The sequence below is a fragment of the Pollicipes pollicipes genome, unplaced genomic scaffold (genome assembly GCF_011947565.3).
Source record: "Pollicipes pollicipes isolate AB1234 unplaced genomic scaffold, Ppol_2.1 Scaffold_7261;HRSCAF=8764_pilon_pilon_pilon, whole genome shotgun sequence".
NCBI lineage: Eukaryota > Metazoa > Arthropoda > Thecostraca > Pollicipedomorpha > Pollicipedidae > Pollicipes > Pollicipes pollicipes.
The window spans coordinates 29,241,070-29,264,596 of NW_023597054.1; the positions used below are offsets into that span (position 1 = coordinate 29,241,070).

The window sequence follows — 23,527 nt, forward strand, 5'->3', positions numbered from 1 at the left end:
ATATTTTTAAATTTGAATTTAAAGTAAAAAGCATTTTCTTTATTCACCTTGATAAAAAGCTTATCTACGAATACAGAAACACGTAACTTTAATAAAATTATTGATAGATGGGATTTGGTAGCCATGGAAACAAAGTGGTTTACCAATTTTTATTTGTGGCGAGTTGGTGCCGTGGCTACAGCTCGGATTGCACTTAAGCCCCTCTGTGGGGGTTGTGCTATACCGAGTATAATTTGTCAGCGGAAGCTGGCGCTCAAAATTAGGGTTATCATGTAAACAAGTGGTTTTAAGTGGTTCTTCGTTTGATGCCCAAGTGTTGCGCCTCACCGTCGTCGTCGCGACTGCTATAACGAGATTAAGCGTGGTAGGTGGCAACCGGCCGGCTTGGTATAAGACATACGCCGGGGGTGTGGTTTCCTTTTCAGTTGGGGAAGAGCTTGAGCCCCTCCCCCTATTTGGGGAGGGCTTGGGGCCCACCCGTCGGCCATACATCATAACTCCAGACACCAAATTTTAGGCATTAGTGGACCAAATCCGGAGAGAACCCCGTCCGCTGGCACATTTTGGGGAAGGTGGTTTTGCCACTTTTCACTGTCCGGCCCGCCCCCCAAATAATTGTGGAAAACTTAGCTTCTGACAGACATCATGAATCACCCAAGATTTTTGATAAGTAAATGAAGATGCCAGAAATGCGGGCATCCATGTATTCACTGATGTGGATGTCGGATGCCATAGGGTTTGGGTTCCATCTTCGATGCCGAGTTATTCGGTACGGTGCAATGATCCATCTGACTTCGAATTTCCGTGCTACGAATTCAAGCACCATCCATTCCTCAATGAACATGCTTACATACGCTTGGTCGCGTGCACAGACCATTCAAGGTTCGTGTTCGTTGGGCGTGGCATGTGCCGGGACCGGATGGGACAGGAGCTAGGCCTGAACGATCGACCAAACCTAACGACGCTGACGTTTTCCGAGCCTATGGTACCGGTCGCCAACAAGCTGCCACTAGACACGCCAATGGCGCGATGACCGATCTTCTCGAGAACATTGTAAACATCTATGTATTTCATCATTAAATATCTAAAGACTTTTTTGAATGTTTTTTTAAAGATCACAAAAAGCAGCCCAACTGCCAAAGTTGGATCGAGTATGAGATCGTGTGCGGGTGACTTTGGCGGTTGTGGGCGTTTTGGGTGACTTGCCCTGACCTAGATCACCATGCACTGGAAAGGATGTGTTATCAGCTATGGCAGATACAATTGCTACAGTTTGGCAGCGATCGATCCCCGGCGGCTGGGTCATAGAATCGCCAAAAAGTTGGTCGGTCGATTCATCCTGGGATCCATTTTTTGCCATTGGCTTTTATCCCGCATGCCTGATCCCTCTCCCTTTAGAACAATGTCAAACCCCAAGAGCATTGGTCAAACCCCTAGGTGACAGTCCTGGTACCGCTACCGCTTGCCTCTCTTCACCTTGTCTATCTCGCCCACCCATCCGTTCTCCCATGGTATTTTCGGACAACTTCCTTCATTTGTATATGCTTCACCAACACCACTGCTGTATCGCATCCAAAAGCAACTCACCCGAGACAGCGAGTTAGATGTGTCCACACCGGTGGGGCTTCCAGCTCAGCATCCACCTGCGGGACCTCACGCACGAGTTACGGCAGGTCTTGTGTTAGGGTTATTGTTCCGCGTGGTTGCAATAATCCTAGCTTATCACATTCGTACAAAATTCTCGCAATCCGTTAAAGTGGGACTGGTTTGAACGGGTATCCGCTTTTTGAGAAGCATTTCTTTCCGTGTAGCATCCATAGACATAATGTGTTAAGTTCCGCGTAGTCGCACGGGCAACGAAAATATGGATTACGCAATGAGTAAGAAATAATCTGACGACTGCACGCCACAGAACAGCTATTGCAGCTAAACTTCACAAGTGGCCTCTTTCAACGATATGCTAAACGTCATTCCCATATGCTGGTCTTAAAATAAACACGTGGAGCGTTGTAACTCGAAGAAGCCCGTCTGCCTGGCGATAATTATCTGCCGCTTTTCTCGTTACGCTGGCATGTCATTCTTATAACACTAGGGCATGTGGCGGCATCTGACCTCCGTCGTAATTGTGACAATACCTGTGTTTCTCATTTGCCAAATCATACGTTCGATGGTTTGCTCCCAATGTCAAAATTATGGCAGGGTAATGAGCACGCTGCGCGCACTTCGTTTAACGTTTGTTGACAGAGTCATGCCTCGGACGGTGGCTCGCCCGCCGCGTTTTACGCCCCAGGAATGGAACCTAGCCAACAACATCAAGTTCCACAATGCCGAAGCAAACTCAAACACGGCGGAGTCACTTATGGCCGAGTGCAATCGGCTGCGAGACGAGATAGTGGTGCGCACTAAGCAATCACAGGTACGCCATGTCGATTACGTCCGTGTCAATAACAAAAGTACCTTGTCAAACTCTCTGAAGATCTCGTCTAAACAATGGATGCGCTGTCGTTCAAATGGCTTGCCGCTCCTCCTGTACGGCCGAAGTTAATTATTTTCGCCGATACCGCTTTGCATGAACTTGACTTGCATTGAGCGCTTTCTCAATATTTCGTGTTACATTAAAAACCCTTGTCGCTTAGCACGATCAGCAGCTGCGATCAATCACGCCGATATGAAATAGGTTTGATGTGTTGGCAACAATGCGGACCCTATGACGCGCAGGATGAAGCGGACAAGCGTCTGGACCAGCGGCTGGACCAGTTGGAGTACTGGAAGTCCGAGCTGGATGCCAAGCTGGCCGACGTGAAGCAGCACATCGACAAGATGGACGTGATGATGACGCGCGTCGCCAAGGCCGAATGCGATCTCCAAGACCCGCTGCAACGCGCCAAAGACTGCTTAGAGATGAGGTGAATATCGCCGCATTGCGGAGGCCACATGAGGGCCTGTTGGCGCTTATCCGACCGCCCGGCAGTGTCAGCTCTGTTTGGGATGCTGCGGACACACGAAACACCGCAACGTTTGTGTACGGAGGCAGGCACCAATGTTTGCTAAGATACACGGACAACATGTCGGACTAACATCTGGTCTTTGTCACTGTCGCCGACTGTCAATGCAAGTGCATCCAGGTGGTGAAATCATTTGTAGTTTTTCCATTGTGTCGACATTTAAATGTTGTCTTAGCCCACGTCACATAAATGGCCCCGGCCGGACGCTGGTTGGTCAGTGACGGGCGTGGGTGGACACGGGCGTGCCCAGGGCGTGGGAGACACGCAAGGGCGGCGTGATTTCCCCCGTCACCAGGACCGGACGTCCATCGCAGGGAGTGCCGCCTCGGCATCGACCGAGTGCACGACGAACCGGAGCGCGAGCTGATCAAGGAGGTAGAAGTGATTGAGGGCGTGCTGGAGATGCTCTGCCGGTGCCGAGAGCAGGCCAAGGAGCAGGTCAGTGCGGACTCGGTCGGCCGGCGGCCGGCGGTCGGCGGCGGCACCTCTGCTCCCCGGTGCCTGCGCGCACGCGGTGACATTTGCGGCTGACTTCGGTGTGGCCAGCTCGGACGTGAAACGCCCACTGTTATCGATGTCGCCCACCGCAAAATAGCGCGAGTCTCCCGGCGACACGCAGTTCAACTGCGTGACTGATGACCGCCCGAGTAACGTGTGTCAACCGATGCCCGCTTTATGCCGGGATCAACGCCCACTTGTAAGGCCTGTAATTGGGGCCCTGGTGCCAGTTTTCATCCCCGCATAGTCTTCAACAGCTGCAAATGAACGTTGAAGTGAAAAAGAGCACGTGTTTTTGTTTTTTTAGAGCACCTTGAACGCTGTGTGGCATCGGGTTTTTAAAATGCCTGTATTGACATTTAGTATGTGGAGGGTCACTGGCGTGGTTGAAAACATTGCAATGAGAACACAGATCAATTGCATGTCAGTTATTATATTATGAACATCTGGAGCAAGCCAAAATGACCAACGGGCTTTGGGCCTCAAGCTTCCTACTGGTTGTTTAACATGAAGGTGTAGAGAGCGCTTGAGCGCGAAACCCTCAGATGGCTTCGCAGGCCGAAAGCTCGGTATTCATTCTGCTGTGTTTCGGGTATTTCAGATATAATTACTGGCATGTAGTTTATCATATGTGCGCTTGTTACATGTCGTTATCTGTTTTGTTGTGGATTCATTTCACTTTCTCAGCACGATTTTGTTGTCATACCACTGTTTGGTGTGGTCGACAGGCTCTCTCGTGGTGTATCGCATTACTCCACTGCACAGCAAGCTAGACCTTCCGTTAGCGCCTGAGACTTGGACGTTTTTTGGTCGTCCATATCATTCATTCCGTTGTGCTCCAGATAAACCAAACTCATCAAATTACTGTTACTGGCATTATGTTATTGCCCACTGCCGTGGAACAGTGAAGCGGTGGCCAGCGCTCTTTTCCCATCTGGGCGGTACATAAGCCGCCTTGGCATTCATATGAAAACTTGTCCCGATTTGCGCGCTTGATGATGGGGTAGCGGACGGCATGCCTGCCGGGTTATCGGTCTTGGCTCCTCCCGTCTTATGATACGGTGGCATTTTTGCGAAATACAAATAATGCCTTCGTGCCGCGGCGGCCGTCCATGTCATTCTTCACGCACCGCGCTGTCCTCCGGGGGGGGGGGGGGGGGAGGGAGAAGGGGAGGCGTGGTATAGAGGGGCCGATGGCTGGTGGTGATGCTGCCTGTGCGCGCGTCCGCCGCTGGCCGTCATGTGCAGTGACTGCGTCCTCTGCGCCGGGCAGCTGCGTCGCTTGCGGAAGGCCAAGTACCAGCTGGAGCGGGACATCGAGCGGAAGCAGGCGGCGCTGGACATCGACCGCAGCATGCGCGACCTCAGCCTGGAGTCGGCTGGCATGGAGCTGATCGCCGGCGACGTCAAGATCGACACAGAGTCAGTCGGAGCCAGACAGTACACCCTGTGTCCCGCAAACTGCGTGCGCCTTGTGGACTGTTGCCACCCAGGGCGCTGCCAGTGGGGCAGTGGCGGATCCAGGATCTCGGCAAGGGGGGGGGGGGGCACGCAAAATTGTGGGCCTCTGAGGTTAAGAGTTCCTCCAAAAAATCATCGTATTTCAGTCATTGAGTTTCAGGATTTTTCTCCCATTTGATAAACGGAAACCCATCTCACCGTAGGCAGCTCTAGAAAACCAGGCATGCTACGCAAACACACGCATGAAGCAAGTTAATTTTCTCCATATCTTGGTGGATCCCGTCATTTCGAGGCTAAGTATTTCTGAAAATATATGGCAACATGAACTCAAGCTGGCTGCCAAGTATCACCAAAATCAAGCACGACACTTGAATCCAAGGCTACTGACGGCCAGCAGGCTAGTCGATGTGATCAGTTGATGCCTGATGGCCCGATGCAGAGCTTTTACTTTGACGTTTATAGATGAATTCGAGATATCCTAGCATTCAATGTATGCTAAGAACGTGATGCGCGAGCAGTAGCGCAGGCAGGGGAGGGGGCACAGGGGTCACGTGCGCCCCCCCCCCACCCCCCTGTTAAGTTCAGAGAAGCCCGAAAGGCCCTTCGGAAGCTGCGATTGAGAGCCCGATTTGAGGGCCCGAGGAGCCCAAAAGCCAGCCGGAGGTCTTATTCAGGGGGCCCGGTCCGCGGAGCCGGGCACTCCAATGCCACGCAGAGGGCCATGTGCGCTGATCTGAGCCCACTGAGTCGATAAGGGCCTATATTTCGGTCAGACTCCACCAGTAATGCACAGTCGGCTCCGTGGCGGCATGGGCCTGAGGGCCCATTTCCCAAGCAGGGACAAAGCCGGAGCCAGCGATTCACATGCTCGGGGCCTCACAGTGCCTAACAGGGGCCCGGTGTTGTCAAGGGGCCCCAAGTCGGCCAGAGGCAGTGTTCGAGGACGCCCGAAGATTCTAGGGGCCCACGGGTCCGGCGATCAAGGGCCCGATTGGAGGGTCTAAGGGCACAGAGGACTGGTTGGAGTCTTATCCAAGGATCCCGACCTGCGAAGACGAAACCTCAGATAACTGTCGGAGGGCCCTTTGCGTCGATCGGGGACCTCCTGAGTCGATATGGGCCTACCTGTTGGCCAGGCACTATCAGTACCGCACAGTCGACTCCATGTCGACATGGGCCTGAGGACCCACTTCCCAATCAGCTACAAAGCTGGGCCCAGTGGTATACACTGCTCGAGGCCTCTGTATCTGTTAGGGGCCCATAGTGTCTAACAGTGGGTTCTACGCTCGCAAGGGTCCCCGCACCGACCAATGGAAGTGTTTGCTGAGACCCAAAAAGGGGCCTGGGCGACCCAACGAAAGCGACGGTCAAAAGTCCGGTTGGAGGGCATAACGACCCGAAAGACTGGCTGTAGGTCATATAAAGAATCGCGGCCGTAGGGCAGTGACCTAGAATATCAGTCAGAGGTCCTGTTGTACCATGTGAGGAGCCCCTGAGACAATGCAGGTATCGAAGTCGGTGAGAAGCCACGAACACCGAACAGTCGGCTCCGTGTTCGTCTGAGCCCTTGAGACCCATTACCCAAGCAGAAACGAGGCCGGGGTCCGTGATTTGCATTGTTAGGGGTCCCTGACACAATGAGGGGCTCCTGTGTCGGAAAGGGGCCACAGTGCCGAAAAGGGGTCCTGTAGGGGCAAGTGCCCCGGGTCAAATCGTTGTTTGAAGGGGCCAGAAGAGGGGCCGAAAGGTCTCTCGCCACCAAAGTTCAAGGGCCCGATGGGATGACTGAAGAGTCCGAAGGGCTGGCTGTTGGCTAATTAAAGACCCCTGTCCATAGGGCCGTGATCTCAAGTGTCAGTAAGATGATCTCTTGCACCGATAGGGAGCACTGAGACAGAGCGTTCCTTCATTTCGACCGGAGATCGCGAACAACGAACGGTCGGCTCCGTGTTAATCCAAGCTATGGTGGCCCATTTCCCAAGCAGGGACAAGACCGGGCTCGTGATTTACATTGGTCGGGCTGCTGGGTCGTTCAGGGGCCCACAGTGTCTTACAGGGCAGTGGCCTGGAATATCAGTCAGAGGTCCTCCTACGCCGTTTGGGGAACCCCTAAGACAATGCGGGTATCTAAGTCGGTGAGAACTGTGTCAGCAAGGGGCCTCGATTCGGTTAGGGGAAGATTTGCTCAACAGGGGCGGGGACAGGAGCCCGAACGGCAGAGGGTCTCATGCGTTGGCCGGGGCTCTCTGACAGTCGAAGGAAACATAAGAATTTGTGAGTGCTCACATTGAGATAACAGAAGAGCCCTTGCCAGTCAGGGCTTCCAGTACCGAACGGATAGCCGTCCAGCCCTTTTCCAGTACGGGCCAGTTAAGCCCAACTAGACTCTATGTGCCAATTATTTGATCACCTGCGGCGAGCAGGAATGTTGTTGCGTTAATGGCGGCTCATGCGTCGATCCGGGGTCAACTGCGCGGGTCAGAAAGTCTCCCGCGTCAGGAAGTGTCGCCGGAATGACGTCTGGAAAACGCACCGCGGTGGGACAGAATTGCCCTGCAGCACTTGACCTGGGAACCACGATGTGCCCCTTATTGCTGTGCCCGAGGGACCCCTTTACCGGAAATAAGGGACCTCATTAGTGTTGAATGGTGTCGGTCAAAATGAGTTCAAAACGCACAAGGCAATCCCATGTGTCCTGAAAACGTTCATTATTTTGCAGAATCGACTAGTGAAACAAATGACATCAGAAGGTTTGAGCCTGCGCACCGGTTGCCGCTGGTGTAGTGATTAATGCGGCTGCATTAACCAGTGCACGTCTGGAAAGCTACAGGCACGGGGTTCGATTTCCCACGGTGAGATTCCGCTTCCCACCAGGTTGAGAGGCTGGCGGCGCGACATAACCCTAGCAGCGAGTGCGTCATGGGGCGCCACTGACATGCCCGTAATCCCGGGGAGCGAGATCCGCCAGCCGATTCCAGCACCACTTCGCCATGCTGTAAAGACCAGTACGTTATTGTCACAAATGTAAAGACCGCACGAGTAAAATATACGTCAGGACATATCTCTTGATGTACGATTTGGTGTCGTAAAGCGTTCAAGGATACTTTTTCAGATGCGTCACCATTTTCGTCCACTTGTTAGCCACGGCCTTATATTAAAGGCCCACGCTGCGCGGCCCAGGGAGACTGCAACGCCTGGCGTCAAATATTCGTTACGAAGATATGCGTGCGCGCACGCTCAAAACAACGTTACATAAGTTGCACCACTTATTAATTTTGACTGAATGTTGAACATATCCAGACAAATATGACTTGGCCATGTTAATACAAGTTGTCCCATTTTTATTTTCAGGCTACATTCGCAGAATCCTTGGTAGCTCTGTACGACCCAGATAAAACATTCCGACAGAATGTCTGAGCTCTATCCGTGTAAAAGAGCCGCTGAACCACTGTAAAATGAAGAGCGCCGGCGATTTATTTCATGCAGTTGTTTGACGCATTATTTTGTCAGTTTATTTACTCTAAACTTAAGGCAGAAATGATCTCGAGCTGACGTTTTGCTTATATTCCAATTATACAAGGTAAAAAAAATGTGTAACACACACACGCACGCATGCACGCACGCACGCACGCACGCACGCACGCACGCACGCACGCACGCACGCACGCACGCACGCACGCACGCACGCACGCACGCACGCACACACACACACACACATACAGATATGCATATATATATATATATATATATATATATATATACATGAAAGAAAAACATGTTCTCAATTACAAATGGGCTATATCCGACTATTTTTGGGGGGACGGCCTTTGTCAACCCTGTGCCCTCCATTGGCAAGGCTCTGGCTGCACCTTTGTGTGCAAGGATAGCAAGCGTCACGAATTGAGCACGCAAAGGAAATGCCATGGACAACCTCGGCGGCCCGTAAAAGCATCTTCGGCAATTGCGTGTAAAAATTGAGTGTTCGACTGCCGCTCCAAGGCTAGGGCAGGCAAAACGCTAAGCAGGCGAACAGGCTAGGCGGGCGAAACGCCCTGGCACTTGCAGGCACAAGTAGGACATTTGGTAGTAGAGTAAGATCCTTCTGGCGTCATTGGAAAACCTCACGACCAGTATGGAGGGCCCAGGAATGAGCAAGTGCCCCGGCAGGGTGACAGATGGGCTTGTAGTGTAAAGAACCTTTCGGCAAATGCGAAAAATCCGTGGAGAGTCCCTGATCGACAAGAGTGTCCATGCATGCTGGCAGACAAGGTCCTGATAGCAGCATAGGTCCCTCCGAGACAATGTAAAGAGATCAAGGGCAACGTAGACGCGATCGGATGAACCCGACAAGTGGATGTGCAGGCCCCTGGCATGTCTCAAATCGTCCTCAATCACCACTTTTAATCAGCGATTAACTATTTTTGTCTGCTCACGGGCCCTTCGCCCTCGCTTGCGCCTGTTCTTGGACGCCTGGAGGCCCAAGAGACGCCCAATTTTGTTGTGTTTGCGTTAGAAAACTGCGTCAGTTCAGCCGGTTATGGGCCCCTTCGGAGCCCATCGGCCCCCTCGGAACTCAAAGGGATATGGCCTGTCACTCTGGATCCGTCACTGGCCTAAGCAGCTTTACAAATGGGCCCGACAAGAACTAGCTTCTCTTCAAGCTTTCTTCCCAAGCTCCCCGTCCAAGCTCCCCTCCCAAGCTCTCTTCTCCAGGCTCTGCTCCCAAACTCTCCTTACAAACTCTCCTCCCAAGCTCCCCTCCCAAGCTCAAGGCTCTCCAAGCAAATAGGAAGCACCCAGGACCTAATGTGGATGGCCCCCGAGCGATCACGTGTGCCCGAGCAGGCTAACAGCTTGGGCACCCAACAGCAGTGCAGGGTCTCAGAACAGCGTAACGAGGCTTAAAATCTCCCCTATCACCGCTTACAATCAGCGAATAGTTATTTATGGCTGGCGGTTGCTTCACTTCTGCTTACGACTGTTCTTGGGCGCCTAGAAGCCCAAAGACGTCCAAATTTGTTGCGTTTTGTGTTTAAAAAACTGCGTCTATTTGGCCGACTATGGGCCCTTCGGAACTCATTTTGGGGCTCTTTGGAGCCCAAGGGGAGCCATGGCCCCGTGGCACCCCCCTGGATGCGCCACTGTAGTAGGGAATCCTTCGGGCTTTGCATTCTGCCCACGTCTCCCCCTCCCACTCCTGCTTGATGTATTGATGTTGAAGTCTGACCACCCCAGTCAACAAGGCCCACGAGTACCCCTCTGCCCTTTCAGGTCATCGTCCTCCCTCCGCGTCGATTCCTTGTAGCTCCCTTGCTCTAGCCCAAGCTAACTCCTTCTAAATGGTCACACTCAAACTGTCGTGGTGTCATAGGTCATTTACTGATTTTGCTCATGACGCTTTCGCAAATGTGTGGCAAAATTGAAACCACCCGTATGCAGTTCACCTCATGCATATCAGTACCTTCACAAATCCTACAGCCTGACCGCTGGGAACCGGCCAGTGGGGCGGCCCATAACTGCCCGGGCCTTACAACTGCCGGCCGAAAGTCCACGATCACCAGCGCGGCGTGCTGTTCTGCTGTGCTGCATGGCGAAGCCGCTGTGCTGCCCGCAGACCACCGACATTACACGCTATCTCGCCGCTGGCAGGGGTCTGACGGTGGACTCGTGGCTGGAGAACGCGGCCGACCTGCTGGCGTTCGCCACGCGCGAGGTGGACATCGCGCGCGTGCTGGAGGCCAGCTTGGAGGCGATGCTGAAGCAGTCCGAGTGCGACACGCGGCTGCAGGTGGAGCGCACCAACCGGGCGCTGGATCACCGCGTGCACGAGACGCGCACCGCCAAGACGACCCTCGAGGACAAGCTGTCCATGGTGAGACGCCGTCCCTACGCGGCATCCGACGACGGCGGCTCACGCCGGGAAAGCGCCCTGGGGATGGGAGACCGCCCCACTGGCCGGTTCCCAGCGGTCAGGCTGTAGGATTTGGGGAGGTACTGGTATGCATGAGGTGAGCTGCATACGGGTGGTTTCGATTTTGCCACATATTTGCGAAAGCGTCATGAGCAAAATCAGTAAATGACCTATTGCTGGTGGTGAAATTATGGGGACTCTGCACTTCAGCGTGAAAATCGTGTCAAGTAACACGTCTGAGGGCGATGTGTGACTGTCCCGCGGCTGTGTTGGGTTGTCGGCGGAGCCGCCCCCCCCCCCCCCCATCCGACGTGCCCGTCACTCAGCCGACTGCGTTGGCCGGCGGCAGGTGCGGGAGCACATCGCGGCCGTGGAGCGGACCATTGGCGAGCTGGACCTGGCCATCCGCAACCTGCGCACGCCGCTGGCCAAGGCGCAGACGCGGCTCAAGGGCCGCACCGAGCGGCCCTGCCCCGAGCTCACCAACGACCGCGCTCAGCGCCAGCTGGTGCACGAGGTCAAGGAGATCCAGACCAACGCCGACCGGCTGCGCCGTGAGCTGGCCTCGGCCCAGGCGCAGCTCAGGTGAGCCGGGCGGCTGGACTGCGGGTCTGCTGGGCCAGCCGGCTACAGCGGACGCCGGCCGGCGGCGGCCGCGTCTGGGCCATCACTGGACTAGCCACCTTCAGCGGGGCAATCTGAAACGCAAGCGCTTGATAGGCAGACTCATTGTGACAGTATGGGGGTGTTTTGCTGCTGTGGATTGCGAGCATGTTTGCATGTTTATGTGTACAGTGTTCATCGGTCCCTCATATCGAGTCATTTGTTCAAAGCTGAGGGTAGCGGGGCATTCGCGTTGCCACGCTTACTTGATTTCTTAACTCCATACGAACAGGAATCTAGACCGTGAGCGTTTGATCCTGGAGGAGGACATCGATGTCAAGACCAACTCGCTCAACATTTGCGAGGGCCAGTGTCAAGTCCACCGGCAGTCGGTCATCATACCGCACTTCTAGGCGGCGCAAGCCCCAGTGAGTGTCCCCGGGCGCCAAATTGCATGCTGGACGGCATGCGTCTTTGGACGTCCGCCTTTTGTATGCGGTGCCATGTCGCCGCTTCAACTCCCTCGCGAGTATTACATCGTCCTAGGTGTATGTGTCGTGTCACTGCCCACGCTAGTGCCAGGCGGATTTTGAAATACGACTACCTAATGGTATCCTTAAGGCCTCAGCATGTTCCCTTATTCCGATTCCATTGATGTCAACAACCGCCGGGTGCATTCTGGTCGGCAGTGTTCAGTGCAATGCGAAAATGGCCGGGCCAACGAAGCGCACGGCGAAAGTAATATTCTTCCTCCGAGTCGCGACCGCAGCACGTATTCTGTACGAGCTGCTACTGCAATCATCGTACGTGCTGTGCATCCACAGCGCCGGCAGACTTGAAAGTCTCGACTACTGCGGCGGCGAGCCCGATCGCCTCGCTGTGGAGCATGCGCCGACTGATCCCAGCGCGTACCACTGCCCTGGCCACGGCCGGCCCGACTCCCGGCGCCAACGGGGGCGTGACCACCCCTCCCTGGACCCACGAGGAGCCAGCGAAATTGTCACTTGATGTGCTATGCGTCACGTTCTTTCAGCTGTTTCGTCGTCTCGTGGCACCGCTGTCCCCAGTCGAACCGATCCTGTGGTCGGTATTGCTTCCGTCCGACCTTAGATCACATGTACTGGCATCTTGACTAGTGTGGAATCCTGCGCAGGTGTCCTGGTGTCAACTTCTAACTCAACTGGGATCGCGTGGTCTCGTGGGACAGGATCTGCCTCGCTTGCACACCGGTCATGCCTGCTAGCCTGCACGCGCACGCGGTTCGTGGTCAGAAGACGACACACAGTGCACTGACCTGTCACGCGCTCACTGCACGCGAACAGACCTCGCTCAAAAGATGAATCACATTGTATTGTTCGCTTTACCTCCGATATATACATACAAATGTCAGCAAAATAAAATCGATCGCCACTCACCGTCCCTCCAATTGAACCCTGGCCGACTAGTAAGTACAGCGCGAGAACGACGAAAGCGTTCACCAGGCGTTCCGTTTCCAGCTACATTCATTTGCAAAACAATTAACAACATTACTGGCTACCCCCGATCACAACACGAAAGAAACTGCCAACGACGATCGGTGTTAGCCTCAAGACGCGCACCAATGGTAATGCCTATCCCAATCACGACTTGTGTATGGTTTATCATTGGCAACGTGGCCGCGAGACGCGACGACCGCGGCAGCCACGGGCAGTGACGGCACGGGGGCAGCCGGAACGGGCTGCACATTCGCCCATCAGATAGCAAGGAGTACGGCGGAAGGAACAGGGCCAGTGGCGCTTCACGTGCAAGACAGCGTGAAGACCCGCATTTGCCACCATGGGGGGGGGGGGAGGGTAAAACAGTCCACATCGGAGACGACATCACAAGCTCCCGGATCAAGACCGATCAGTACATCAAGGTCGGCCACGTATCAGCTAAAGCTCATCTCGTGGAATGGCGCACAGGTCGGCGCGGACCCCGCCACCGCCCAATCAGAAGTTGTCCGTTAGCGAAAATATGCCGCTCAGGACTTTGACCAGCTTGTCCTGCTTCTCGCTGGTCTTGCTGCGCTGCTTCGCCGCCTCGCACTCGGCCGTGAGGGCGGCAGCGGCGGCGGCTGCCCGCTCAGCCTCCGTGTTCACCGAGTACCGCCGCTGCTCCTCGTCCCGAACCGAAAACCGCCGCTCGGCCTCGTCCCGGACCGAGTACCGCCGCTCGGCCTCGTCCCGGGCAGAGAACGGCTGCTCGTCCTCGTCCGGAATGGAGTCTGTCCGCTCGTCCTCCAGCTGCAGTCGGCCACGAGCCAGCTCCGCGCGGGCCAGCGAAAACCTGCCGACGGACCGGTCTGGTTACGCAATGTCGGGGGCGATCCCGTCTACGCACTTCGTTCACAACACCGCGGCACTGACTCATTTCACATGCGGACCAGGCCCAGTCGGCGTGTGTTTCGCTGTGCGGACGCACCTGCGCGCTTCCAGAGCCAGCGCCTCGTTTCTGCTGAGCGACTGCCGGCGCGCCGGTTCGGCGGTGGCGCTGTGGCTCAGCGACCGGCCGAACTCGGACATGCGGCGCGGCGACTCGGACGCGCCGAACTGGTGGCTGAGCGAGCGGGGCAGCTCCGAGAAGCGGCGCTGCATCTCGCCCGGCTCCGGGTCGGGCGAGCGCGGCTCCGAGCCCGGTGTGTGGCTGGTCGAGCGCGCCAGCTGCTGCTGATGCTGCCAGTCGGAGTGGCGCGGCAGCGGCACCGGCATCGGTCCGCTGGCCGCCGCGCCCGTGCTGCAAGGGATGGATGGGATGCTGCGCACGGGCGCCCGGCCGGCGCGCACCACCGGCGCCGGCGCCGGCACCGGCTCCGGTGGGCTGACGCCCGCCGGTGGCGACGGTAGGCTGGCGTTAGACGGCGGGGGCGGCGGCGGCTGGCTGGGCCGGCCGGTCGGACTGCGGGCAGGCTCCAGCGACATCTGCGACAGCGTAAGCACCGAGCTGAGGCTATCCTGCGCGGCCGGCAGCAGGCCGGGCGGCGGCGACGGCAGCTGGCCCACGCCGTCCGCGTCGGCTGGCACCGCGTCCACAACCTGAAGACGGCACGCACGGGTCAGTGGTGACAACACTGGCACGGCCCACTCGGGCGGGTGGCCGGGCTACGGAGCAGCACACAAATCGTCGGGAGTTAATTGCGGCACGTTCTACGGCATTGTCTACCCGCCATTATCGGACACCGACAATTGAGTTCCCAAGTTTCTCGTGATGTGTGATCGAGTGCAATCAATGCTCACAGCTATCTTAATCTATCAACGCTTACAGGTAACACCGGCACATAAGCTCCATCATAAGCTAAGACTGGCATGATGTTCAAATGCCTTTACAATACGCCACATTATATTCCTGGATTTCACCAGCGCAACGTATAACACTCCGTCCCACGAGATTGCCTAGGGTGGCGGCCATCTACTGTGCCAGGCCGTGGCCCTGCAGCGCGGGCAGTGCGGCCGGTCGTCCGGCGCCGCCACACACCTGCGGCACCAGCGGCGTCGGCAGCCCGTCCACGTTGTTGGACGGCGAGTCGAGGTGGGCGGGCCGCCTCGGAGGCCGCAGCGCCAGCGGCGCGTCGGCCAGCGTTGCCTCCACGCTGCTCGAGACGCTCTCCTGCAGCGCAGACGCACGGCTCAGCCCCAGCACAGCCGTGCCCAGACGTCTGACTGCTGTGTCTTTTGCGAAGCAAGGCGGAGTACGAAACCTATCCTTGAAGCCAAGCCGCGCGATGTGGCGGGACACATTTCTAAAGAAAACTAAAGCGTACCATGATAAGATCCTCGATCACTGCAAGCTATGGTCGGCCTGTCGTTGCAGCGCAATGGCTCTTCTCACTAAACGTGAACAGTGCGTGTTATCAGTGCCTCCGAGGCAGAACCGCCCCGGGGACCGGCCACTCCTACCCATTGTCAACACCTGCCTCGCAAGGTCACGCGCCGCTCAGCTTATCGCCGGATTACGGGCCGTTTTCTCTTAATCCTTGTGTGCCCGAGACCCCCAGTTCAATGACCTCGGCCCAAGCGCAAGACTTGTGTCAACAAGCACAATGTCAACACGCCAAGATCGCACCACACAATCATATTTGATCTCTAATGCTTACACCAAGCTGGTATTACTATACACACCTCGCTACCTGTTGACTCATTTCTAACTTACATAACCTTTACACAATCGACTTTACTAAGGAAAATAAACGACCGCCAGACATTCAGTTCAATTCCACTGGCGGAAAGCTCTCTGAACGTACAAGAGGATCTTGGTCACATTTGAGTTACATGCATCTGCTTAACCTTCATCAACATTACGAGAGAACATTGCACCGTGTCGACCCAGACTAAAGGTGTCCCGGGAGCGTTCCCTGTCGAGTGTCCGTGGTAGCGCCGCTCACTCACGGAGAACGTGTCCATCTCGTCGCCGAGCGTCTGCTCCTCGGCCAGCAGCTTGCTCTGGCGCTCCTGCAGCGCCGTCAGCGTCTCACGGTTCGCCTCCATCATCTTCAGGGCCTGCGGCGGGACAAACGCCCGGTCAGAGCGCGCCGGACGCAACACCGGCCAGGCCGGGGTGGCAGGCACCGTGCGAAGTTAGGCTAGGTCCCATCCCAGATGGACGGGGGTACCCGTGTGTAGGGCTGAACGAACATTAGGACTCGAGACGCTCTCTGGATTCCGCTCATTGGTGAGCCACCCTTGAGGTTACGTGATGGTCAACGTTCGGAATCGGCAGTCCGTTGCTGAACTAGCCAGGTCGGGTCAGAACGGCGATCTGCCGTCTGCCAGCAATAACAAACGTGACCGTTTCCGTTAGCCCCGTCCCCGCCCCCTCCGAATAGCAGCGCCCCGCGTCCCAGATTGGCGGCCCCCTGACTGCGGGTGTCCGCAACTCGGCCCATGCCCCGGCGCTGTCGGCCAGCAGGGGGCCGGCCCCGGCGTCTACGACAGCACATCTCGGCACCCCCGCTGACTCAGGGAGCAACGTGCGCAGCGGCAGTCAGCGCCGTGCCACAACCGGGACCGGGAGATTACCGCGAACGAAAGCGCACCGCGTCCGGTGAAGGCGCGAAGTAAACAGGCGGGGAGCGGCTGGTTCACGGCCGTCTCGCCGCATCCTGCCACACTGGCACAGGGAGACGACAGGCCTTCGCACAAGCGACGCGAGCGACAGGCGAACGAACCCCCACCGCAAGTGATAACTTGACCTTGCCTGACACGCAGGTGACGTCCGCAAGACATCTGTTATTAGCGCGCCTGGGCGGTGCATTCCCCCGCTTCACCTACGGGTCACCGACTCACGCGTCGAACAATGGGGGAGCTCTGAGTCAGCCGCAAAGCAGGCCTTTGTGGCCACAGTGTACCCCGTACAACTGGTCTCCCAATCACAACAGGACGCCGCGTTAAGTGCCGCAAGCTCTGCAAAGTAGTGACTCACGCGCGCCGCTAACGTTGCAGCGGCGTCACGTGGGGTTTACGGGTCGGAAGCGTTCCGACCGGGCACGCGGCGGGAGCACTGGCCGGCTGAAGGGGGATGGGGGGGACAGGTACCGTCGACGGTGACCCAGCCGCGGACAGGTCGGTGCGCACGCCGCCGGTGGGCATGTCAGCCGCGCCCACGCTCTCCTGCCACTCAACGGCGTCTGGACACAGCCCTTGTCGGCGCCACGCGCACGAGGCTAGCGAATGTCGGGCGTGCGCCGATGACGCAATTTTAGGGTAGCACCAACGGCCCGCGGAAACACAGGAAATGCGTAGTGACGCTTGAGGTGTAATGCGTAACCCCGCGATACCCGTCAGCCACGGGGTGACAGGTCAGACGCCTGCGTGAGTGGGCGAGGGGTGCGTCGGCGCCACTAGCCTGACAGCGGTACTGGCTGCTGCCCAGCCGCGCCGCTGACCTGAGAGCGGTACTGGCCGTTCTCCGGCCGCGCCGCTGGCCTGAGAGCGGTACTGGCCGCTCCCTAGTCGCGCCGCTGACCAGAGAGCGGTACTGGCCGCTCCCCAGTCGCGCCGCTGACCTGAGAGCGGTACTGGCCGCTTCCCAGCCGCGCCGCTGACCAGAGAGCGGTACTGGCTGCTGCCCAGTCGCGCCGCGGACCTGATAGCGGCACTGACCGCTTCTCAGCCGCGCCACTGGCCTGAGAGTGGTACTGACCGCTCCCCAGCCGCGCCGCTGATCTGATAGCGGTACCAGCCGCCCCCCAGCCGCGCCACTGGCCTGATAGCAGTACTGGCCGCCCCCCAGCCGCGCCACTGACCTGACAGCGGTACTAGCCGCCCCCCAGCCGCACCGCTGACCTGACAGCGGTACTGGCGGCTGCCCAGCCGCGCTACTGATCTGATAGCGGTACTGGCCGCTCCCCAGCCGCGCTACTGACCTGACAGCGGTACTGGCCGCTCTCCCACTCGGCGGCCGGTGGCAGCACATCGCCCGACATGTAGCGCTCGTACTCCTCGACCGTCAGACCCAGCGAGTCGGCGCCCATCGACTCGATGAAGGACACGGCGCAGCACTGCAGACAGACGAGGAGTGGTCACCGGGGCATACGCCCTGGGGCGCCGTCCACACGGGCTCTCTCTCTCTCTCTCTGTCGGCTCTCAAACTGTGCACGTATAGAAAAACCATCATCGTCATTGGCGCTAATCAAAAACAGAAAGCCGTCCAGATTCGCACACAGGTCACAAACAGTGGGTCCATTGACAAACGCCATGTTCGTGATGTTGATCGGGTGGACCAGAGCACGAGATTTGGCGGCGCGCACGGACCACTCCAAACCTCCCTGCGCGCTTACCACGCCCCATCGGTTACACCATCACGGGATGCATTCATTCAGTGCCGTTTACGTGCAGTTTGCGGGCACAAAAATACACCGGCACCATTTGGCACGAGTGCACATGTGGCCATGTGACTCATCCGGGACGTTAAAACACGAGCACGCGCCCAAGATAGTGCGTGACCTCTGTCAGGTTCACGCCCACAAACCGTATCAGCGCTAAGCCACCTGCAAACACGCCCCGCTCCACAACAGCCATGGAGAGCTCGCCCCCCCCCCCCCCCCCCTGCCACGTCGCTTGCCGGAGCGATCGCGGCCATGGGCGGCGGCGGGGCCGGCCGACGCCACGCACCAGGTTGGTGAAGTCGTATCCCTGCTGGCCGGACATGATGCGCTGCTGGCTGCTGAAGCGCGTCACGTACTGCACGTTGCTCTGCAGCCGCGGCGGGTTGGCGCGCAGCACGACGAAGATCAGCGCCGGCAGCAGGTCGTCGGCCGACGGCGGCTCGCCCTGGCGGCCGACGCACAGCATCTCCAGCAGGTGGCTCACGCACGCCGACACGCACGTCAGCTTGTCTTGAGGCGTTCGCTTGCTGTCCATCTCGATGATGTCTGCCGGGGGGCGGACACACGCAGGTGAGTGAACGACCGGCCTGCCGCCGGCGACACACGTGGGAAGCCGCCGATCGGGCGCAAACATAGCGAACGCAGCGAAATGTTGGGGTGTTGCTCACAGCAACAGCATGGGCCGAATGCTGGCGGATACAGATGGCCGCCGTGCGCCCCGACGAGAACCGTGGCCGGTCGTCAGCGCCTCGGAGACCGCCGAGGACACGCCACATCCCCAACACCATGGCAGCGCCGCCGCCACGGGAGCGGCGGGCCGGCGCACCTGTGATGGCCTGCTCGACCAGGTCCGTGACGGCCGGGTTCCCCTCGTCGATGTTAAGCTCCAGTAGCTGGGCGCTGATCCAGTAAAAGGAGCGGATGCGCTTCTGGATGGCCAGGTCAGCCTCCTCCAGCTGCTGCGAGAGCGGCGTAAACAGCAGGCGGTACAGCCGCGTGGTCAGGTACCGCTCCGCCAGGTCCTCCAGCTCTGCCCGCCGCTCCGACGTCATGCCTGAGGGCCGGCCACCGCAGGTCACCAAACGCCGTCGCATGGCCCACTGGGCCGTCAACAAAGGTGACGTCATCAAGGGCACCAAACGTCAACAAGCCTTTGACACCAATAGGCGGCGGCACGCATCACCCAACTACGCCGTGCAGCGCACCGTTCCGGAGGCTTGACACGTGACGCACCTGAGTACACAAGCCGGCACCCCGGCGGCGTCGCAGCTGAATGGTACACGGCGCGCCATGCTTGTGAACAAAGCAACGTGCACTAAGACTACGCCTGCCGCCGCCCCCGCCGCACAGCAACTGATCAACATCGCGCAGCTGGGCTGTACGTGACGCAACGGTAAGACGACGCACTTGGCAGTAAAGCAATGTGTACATGGATGTACGCTTGCAAGCAATGTACGCTTGGGTGCGACATTTCTGAAGTGAGGAGCACCACGACCGCTGCCGTGAGCCGTGCCGGGAGCAGGCCTGGCTGCGATGGCCACATTACCGCCGGGGACCGTAACACGGCCGGGGCTCCAAGCCCGGGTGGTCCGCGCCAGCCCGACCACGGTCCTTGACGCTAGGGGACAAACACAACCCCGTGCAGTACGGGGTCACGCAGCGTACCGTAGTATGCCGACTGGCCGTGGATGCGGTCATGGAAGTTGTTGTAGAACGTCTGCACGATTTCGGACATCTCGTCCGATGTGGCCGTGTTGGCAGCGCTGGTGCAGCTCTCCATGTTCGCCTGCCCGCACAGACACCGGTCTTGACAGGCCGCGTCGTGTACAGGTCTATGGACTGATGTGACGTATCACAATGTCACGCCATGCAGAGGGCCGACAAAAAGGAGGGTGGAATGGATCTCGTATCTAATAAAAATTTACGGAACCCAAATGGTAAAACGTTTCAGAAACACTTCTTATGACTATTGCTGTCATCCGTCCGTTCCAACGACTGGGTGGCTCACTCACCTCAACGCCATAAGATAAGGTATTTCGTCTCCTACCTCTTTTCACTATTACTGGATGAAAATTATCCCCGCACCCACGGATCTTCAAAACACATATCTAACAAAGCTTACATTGTTGGAGCAACCAACAAACGACAAAAATATGCAACCGAAGCTGGAATGCGGCAAACCTTTCGCAATTCGGCGGTATTTGTACACTTGGCCCAAGCCAGCAGATGGATCGCACTAGCCGTATTGTTGCGATTCTTCACGCCATTAAGATTATTGGCATCTTGGATGGGTGCCTTTTAGGTTGTGTGCAAACGTTACACAGTATCAAACATTTCCCAAACCTTCTTGCGTCTTTAACACGAACGTTACGAAGATGCTTTCTGATTCGCGCTGCGCAATTCACCCGAAAAGCCTAACCAGTTACGACAACAGCATGAACGTAATCATTCAGTGGAATCCACGTAAACGATCATAAGACAAATGACTCTGATTCCGTTCACCCTTTGCATCCACAGATGCGTAAGCAGTGTTTCCCAGGGCCTCATCAATCACCACACTGGGAGAACGACCGCCATGCGTCACTGACAGCCCGCAGCTAGTGTCGCCGCCCCTACTGCCGCTCGCCACCTGAGGTGACGTCATCTCCCGACCCCACACCGCGTCACCAGCGACATAGCTAGGCGCGCAGAACGAACGCGCGCATGGCGTTTAGACTTCAGTCTGACGCAAAGCATGACGACTTTGTGGGCACATCTGTGTGGGCATATGACGCGCAATGCTGCCGTTCTTACGCTTTTTGTGCGCCCCGGCTATGAGGCACCGAATTATGGGATTACACACCAGCTGTGCTGGAAACTGCGATCGGGATGATCTGCTGCGGGTATGATATGGACAAGCAAGCACACCAACATCTGCTTGCCCGAGGGCAGGAGGCAGTGCCCTCCCCATAAATCCAGGGCACAGTTACACCAAGCGCGCCACGCGAATAACACCGAGTAATGGCAGTGGGCTCTACGCAAATTTCTCCATCTCTTGATATGGAGAATAGAGCGGCTTCAAAAAACAATACCACCAGGAACCGTCGTCATTATCGAGCAAGGCCATCCCGTGTATAACATTGGGGGCTGCTGGGAGCTTAATGATTGCCCGCCGAATTCACTGCCGTGGAGCACACTAATCTCCAGGGTCAGCCATGTATATGATACCGCCACTGAACTTCCTCAGGAGGTGCGGCCATCACACTGACGCCGGGAAGCGAGCAGCCAAAGTCCAACTGTCCGGAACGTGCCACAACCGGCCACGACCGACCACCGTTCGCGATCCCTGGTGGCACCGGCCGGCCGCACGGCGCCGAGGCGGTGCCCCACCGTACCTGTATCTGACGGCGCACGTCATCGGCCGCTGGCTTGCTCAGGCCGGTCATGAACTCGTTGAGCACCTTGTGAATCTGGATCGACTCCTGGCTGAGGTGGGACGGCCGAGGCGACACCTGGCCAGCGTCAGGTAGCTTGGCGTCTGTGGGGGCCGGGCTGGGCGTCAGTGACCGGCCAAGCCGAGCCGCGCGCGAGCCACTGCACCCTCAGACACAGCATCTGGTCCACTAAAGAACACCCAATGACATGGGCGGGGGGGGGGGGGGAGAAAAACTTTTTAGGGTTTGTCATCCGCAGCTTCATAGCTACTGACATCAGTTTGGCTACGGCGCACTTATGTTGAATATGATGGGCACCAATGGGTAATGTTTCGTTGAGACTCCATCACACTCATGACAACCTCCGACCCCGCCTTAACGTCCGAGTGTGTGCAGCAATGAAATCTTCTCTGTTCTGCAAATCTTTCAGATAAATGGATTCGGTGAAGTGCGATGGCCCCGAAAGCCTGCCGCCGGCATCATTACAACGTGGGGGTCGCATCCGATAACCCACAGCTCAGTGGACGATAAGATTACCACGATGGGGTTCAGCGAATCATTGAAACACGACGCACAAGTTCCTGGTGTTGATATAAGGCGTACAGCTAATGGTTGAGAGCGGAGATAGCCACGAACAGAATGGTCCACCTGATGCGGCATCACCGTCTGTTAGACTACGCTCGCACATATGGAGACGATGTCATACAGCAGCCCGCTTCCAGTCACGAAAGTGTTACGCACCATTGCAGTACCGCCTGCATTTGATAATTTATTCTACACACACTACAATCCATATTCCCGTCTACTTTGCGGATTCCACCCTGAAACAATATCAACGGGCTGCATCTCGTCCTAACTTGATCCAAAACATACCCGCTCACATCTTTGAAGAGAATGCGTAATTTCCTGTCAGCCGCCCTTCCTCTGCTGTTGACGCTGTTTTCCATTTGTCCGAACAAATCCGAGGGAACTGGTGCCCTTGCCCACCTTATAGTGACCGTGCCCCTCTATAACCCCACTGTAGCACCGTTCTCCACCAGCTACTCCCAGTCACGGAAGCAGCATTCCTCCCCATCGGAGTGGAAGTTCCTTCTTCCGGAGTGTACCACCTCTCGATCAGTGTGGAGACATACTTCCCTTCTGCTGAAGGTTCTCTTTCTCCTGATTGTGAAAGCTGATAATCCCCACCAGGTTTGAGGCATTACCCCCTACGCAGAGCGGCGGTGCACCACTCGATCATAGCCCGGAGATACCTCTCTCTAGCAGAGTAGCAACGCTCTTCTTCACCGGAGTACAGACGTGTCTTCACCCAGATTAGCAGTGCTTCCCTCTTGCCAGTCGCGGCAGCCCTCATCCGAGAGTGGAACTAGACACCCTTCTTCACCCGACTTACGATGCCCCTCCCCAGCTGAGAACAGAGTGGCACTTCGCCCATTCCCAGACAAGCGACGCCTCCCTCCACGCAGTCATGTCAGCTCTCCTCCCCGACAGCCCGTCTCCGAGACGCCACCAGCCGTGGAGGCGTTCGCATCTGCCGCGGCGCGTGTACTCACGCGGCCGACGCCGGTCCCGCTGGCGGCGCCGCCGACCGTTGCCGGAGCTGGTCAGCGCCGTCAGCGGGAACAGAAGACACAGGAACAGACAGAGCATCGAGGACGGCGTGTCACCCCGACCGGCACGCCGCGCAAACTGTCCGCACGGTGGCGGCCAGCGGCCAGCCCAGGTGACGGCCGGCCGTCAGCCGGCGACAGCTGGCTGCGCGGCAGCCAGACACCGCGCGTCGGAGGGCGGCGGC

At 57.2% G+C, this 23,527-nt stretch overlaps 2 protein-coding genes across 3 annotated transcripts in view; one reads left to right on the forward strand and one right to left on the reverse strand.

Annotated features, from left to right (window-relative positions):
* The first annotated feature begins 165 nt into the window (after window positions 1-165).
* On the forward strand, window positions 166-12,894 carry LOC119112057 (tektin-1). Its single transcript, XM_037236034.1, has 9 exons — window positions 166-364; window positions 2,245-2,416; window positions 2,719-2,906; window positions 3,320-3,443; window positions 4,777-4,925; window positions 10,614-10,836; window positions 11,225-11,460; window positions 11,771-11,906; window positions 12,303-12,894. Exons 2-8 carry the CDS (start codon window positions 2,249-2,251, stop codon window positions 11,889-11,891), a joined length of 1,209 nt encoding a protein of 402 aa, XP_037091929.1. The 5' UTR covers window positions 166-364; window positions 2,245-2,248; the 3' UTR covers window positions 11,892-11,906; window positions 12,303-12,894.
* Rabex-5 (Rabaptin-5-associated exchange factor for Rab5) overlaps window positions 12,808-23,527 on the reverse strand; it is a 23,246-nt gene continuing 12,526 nt past the window's right edge. The window contains exons 1-10 of one of the 2 annotated variants that reach the window (XM_037236033.1): window positions 23,286-23,408; window positions 21,694-21,836; window positions 19,985-20,105; window positions 19,146-19,373; window positions 18,606-18,865; window positions 17,858-17,992; window positions 15,882-15,992; window positions 14,971-15,102; window positions 13,921-14,531; window positions 12,808-13,785 (exon numbers count right to left, since the gene is read on the reverse strand). In XM_037236033.1, coding sequence (XP_037091928.1) covers window positions 13,449-13,785; window positions 13,921-14,531; window positions 14,971-15,102; window positions 15,882-15,992; window positions 17,858-17,992; window positions 18,606-18,865; window positions 19,146-19,373; window positions 19,985-20,105; window positions 21,694-21,836; window positions 23,286-23,382 — 2,175 coding nt within the window. In that variant the 5' untranslated portion in view covers window positions 23,383-23,408 and the 3' untranslated portion in view covers window positions 12,808-13,448. Of the gene's footprint in view, window positions 13,786-13,920; window positions 14,532-14,970; window positions 15,103-15,881; window positions 15,993-17,857; window positions 17,993-18,605; window positions 18,866-19,145; window positions 19,374-19,984; window positions 20,106-21,693; window positions 21,837-23,285; window positions 23,409-23,527 lie in introns of those variants that run through there. The other variant, XM_037236032.1, reaches the window with a different exon arrangement.

Excerpts from the sequence above, each read along its gene's own strand:
- LOC119112057 (XM_037236034.1), top strand. The coding sequence starts at position 2,249 with ATGCCTCGGACGGTGGCTCGCCCGCCGCGTTTTACGCCCCAGGAATGG. Across the intron at positions 2,417-2,718 it reads TGCGCACTAAGCAATCACAG|GATGAAGCGGACAAGCGTCT; the intron begins GTACGCCATGTC and ends TATGACGCGCAG. Across the intron at positions 11,461-11,770 it reads TCGGCCCAGGCGCAGCTCAG|GAATCTAGACCGTGAGCGTT; the intron begins GTGAGCCGGGCG and ends CCATACGAACAG.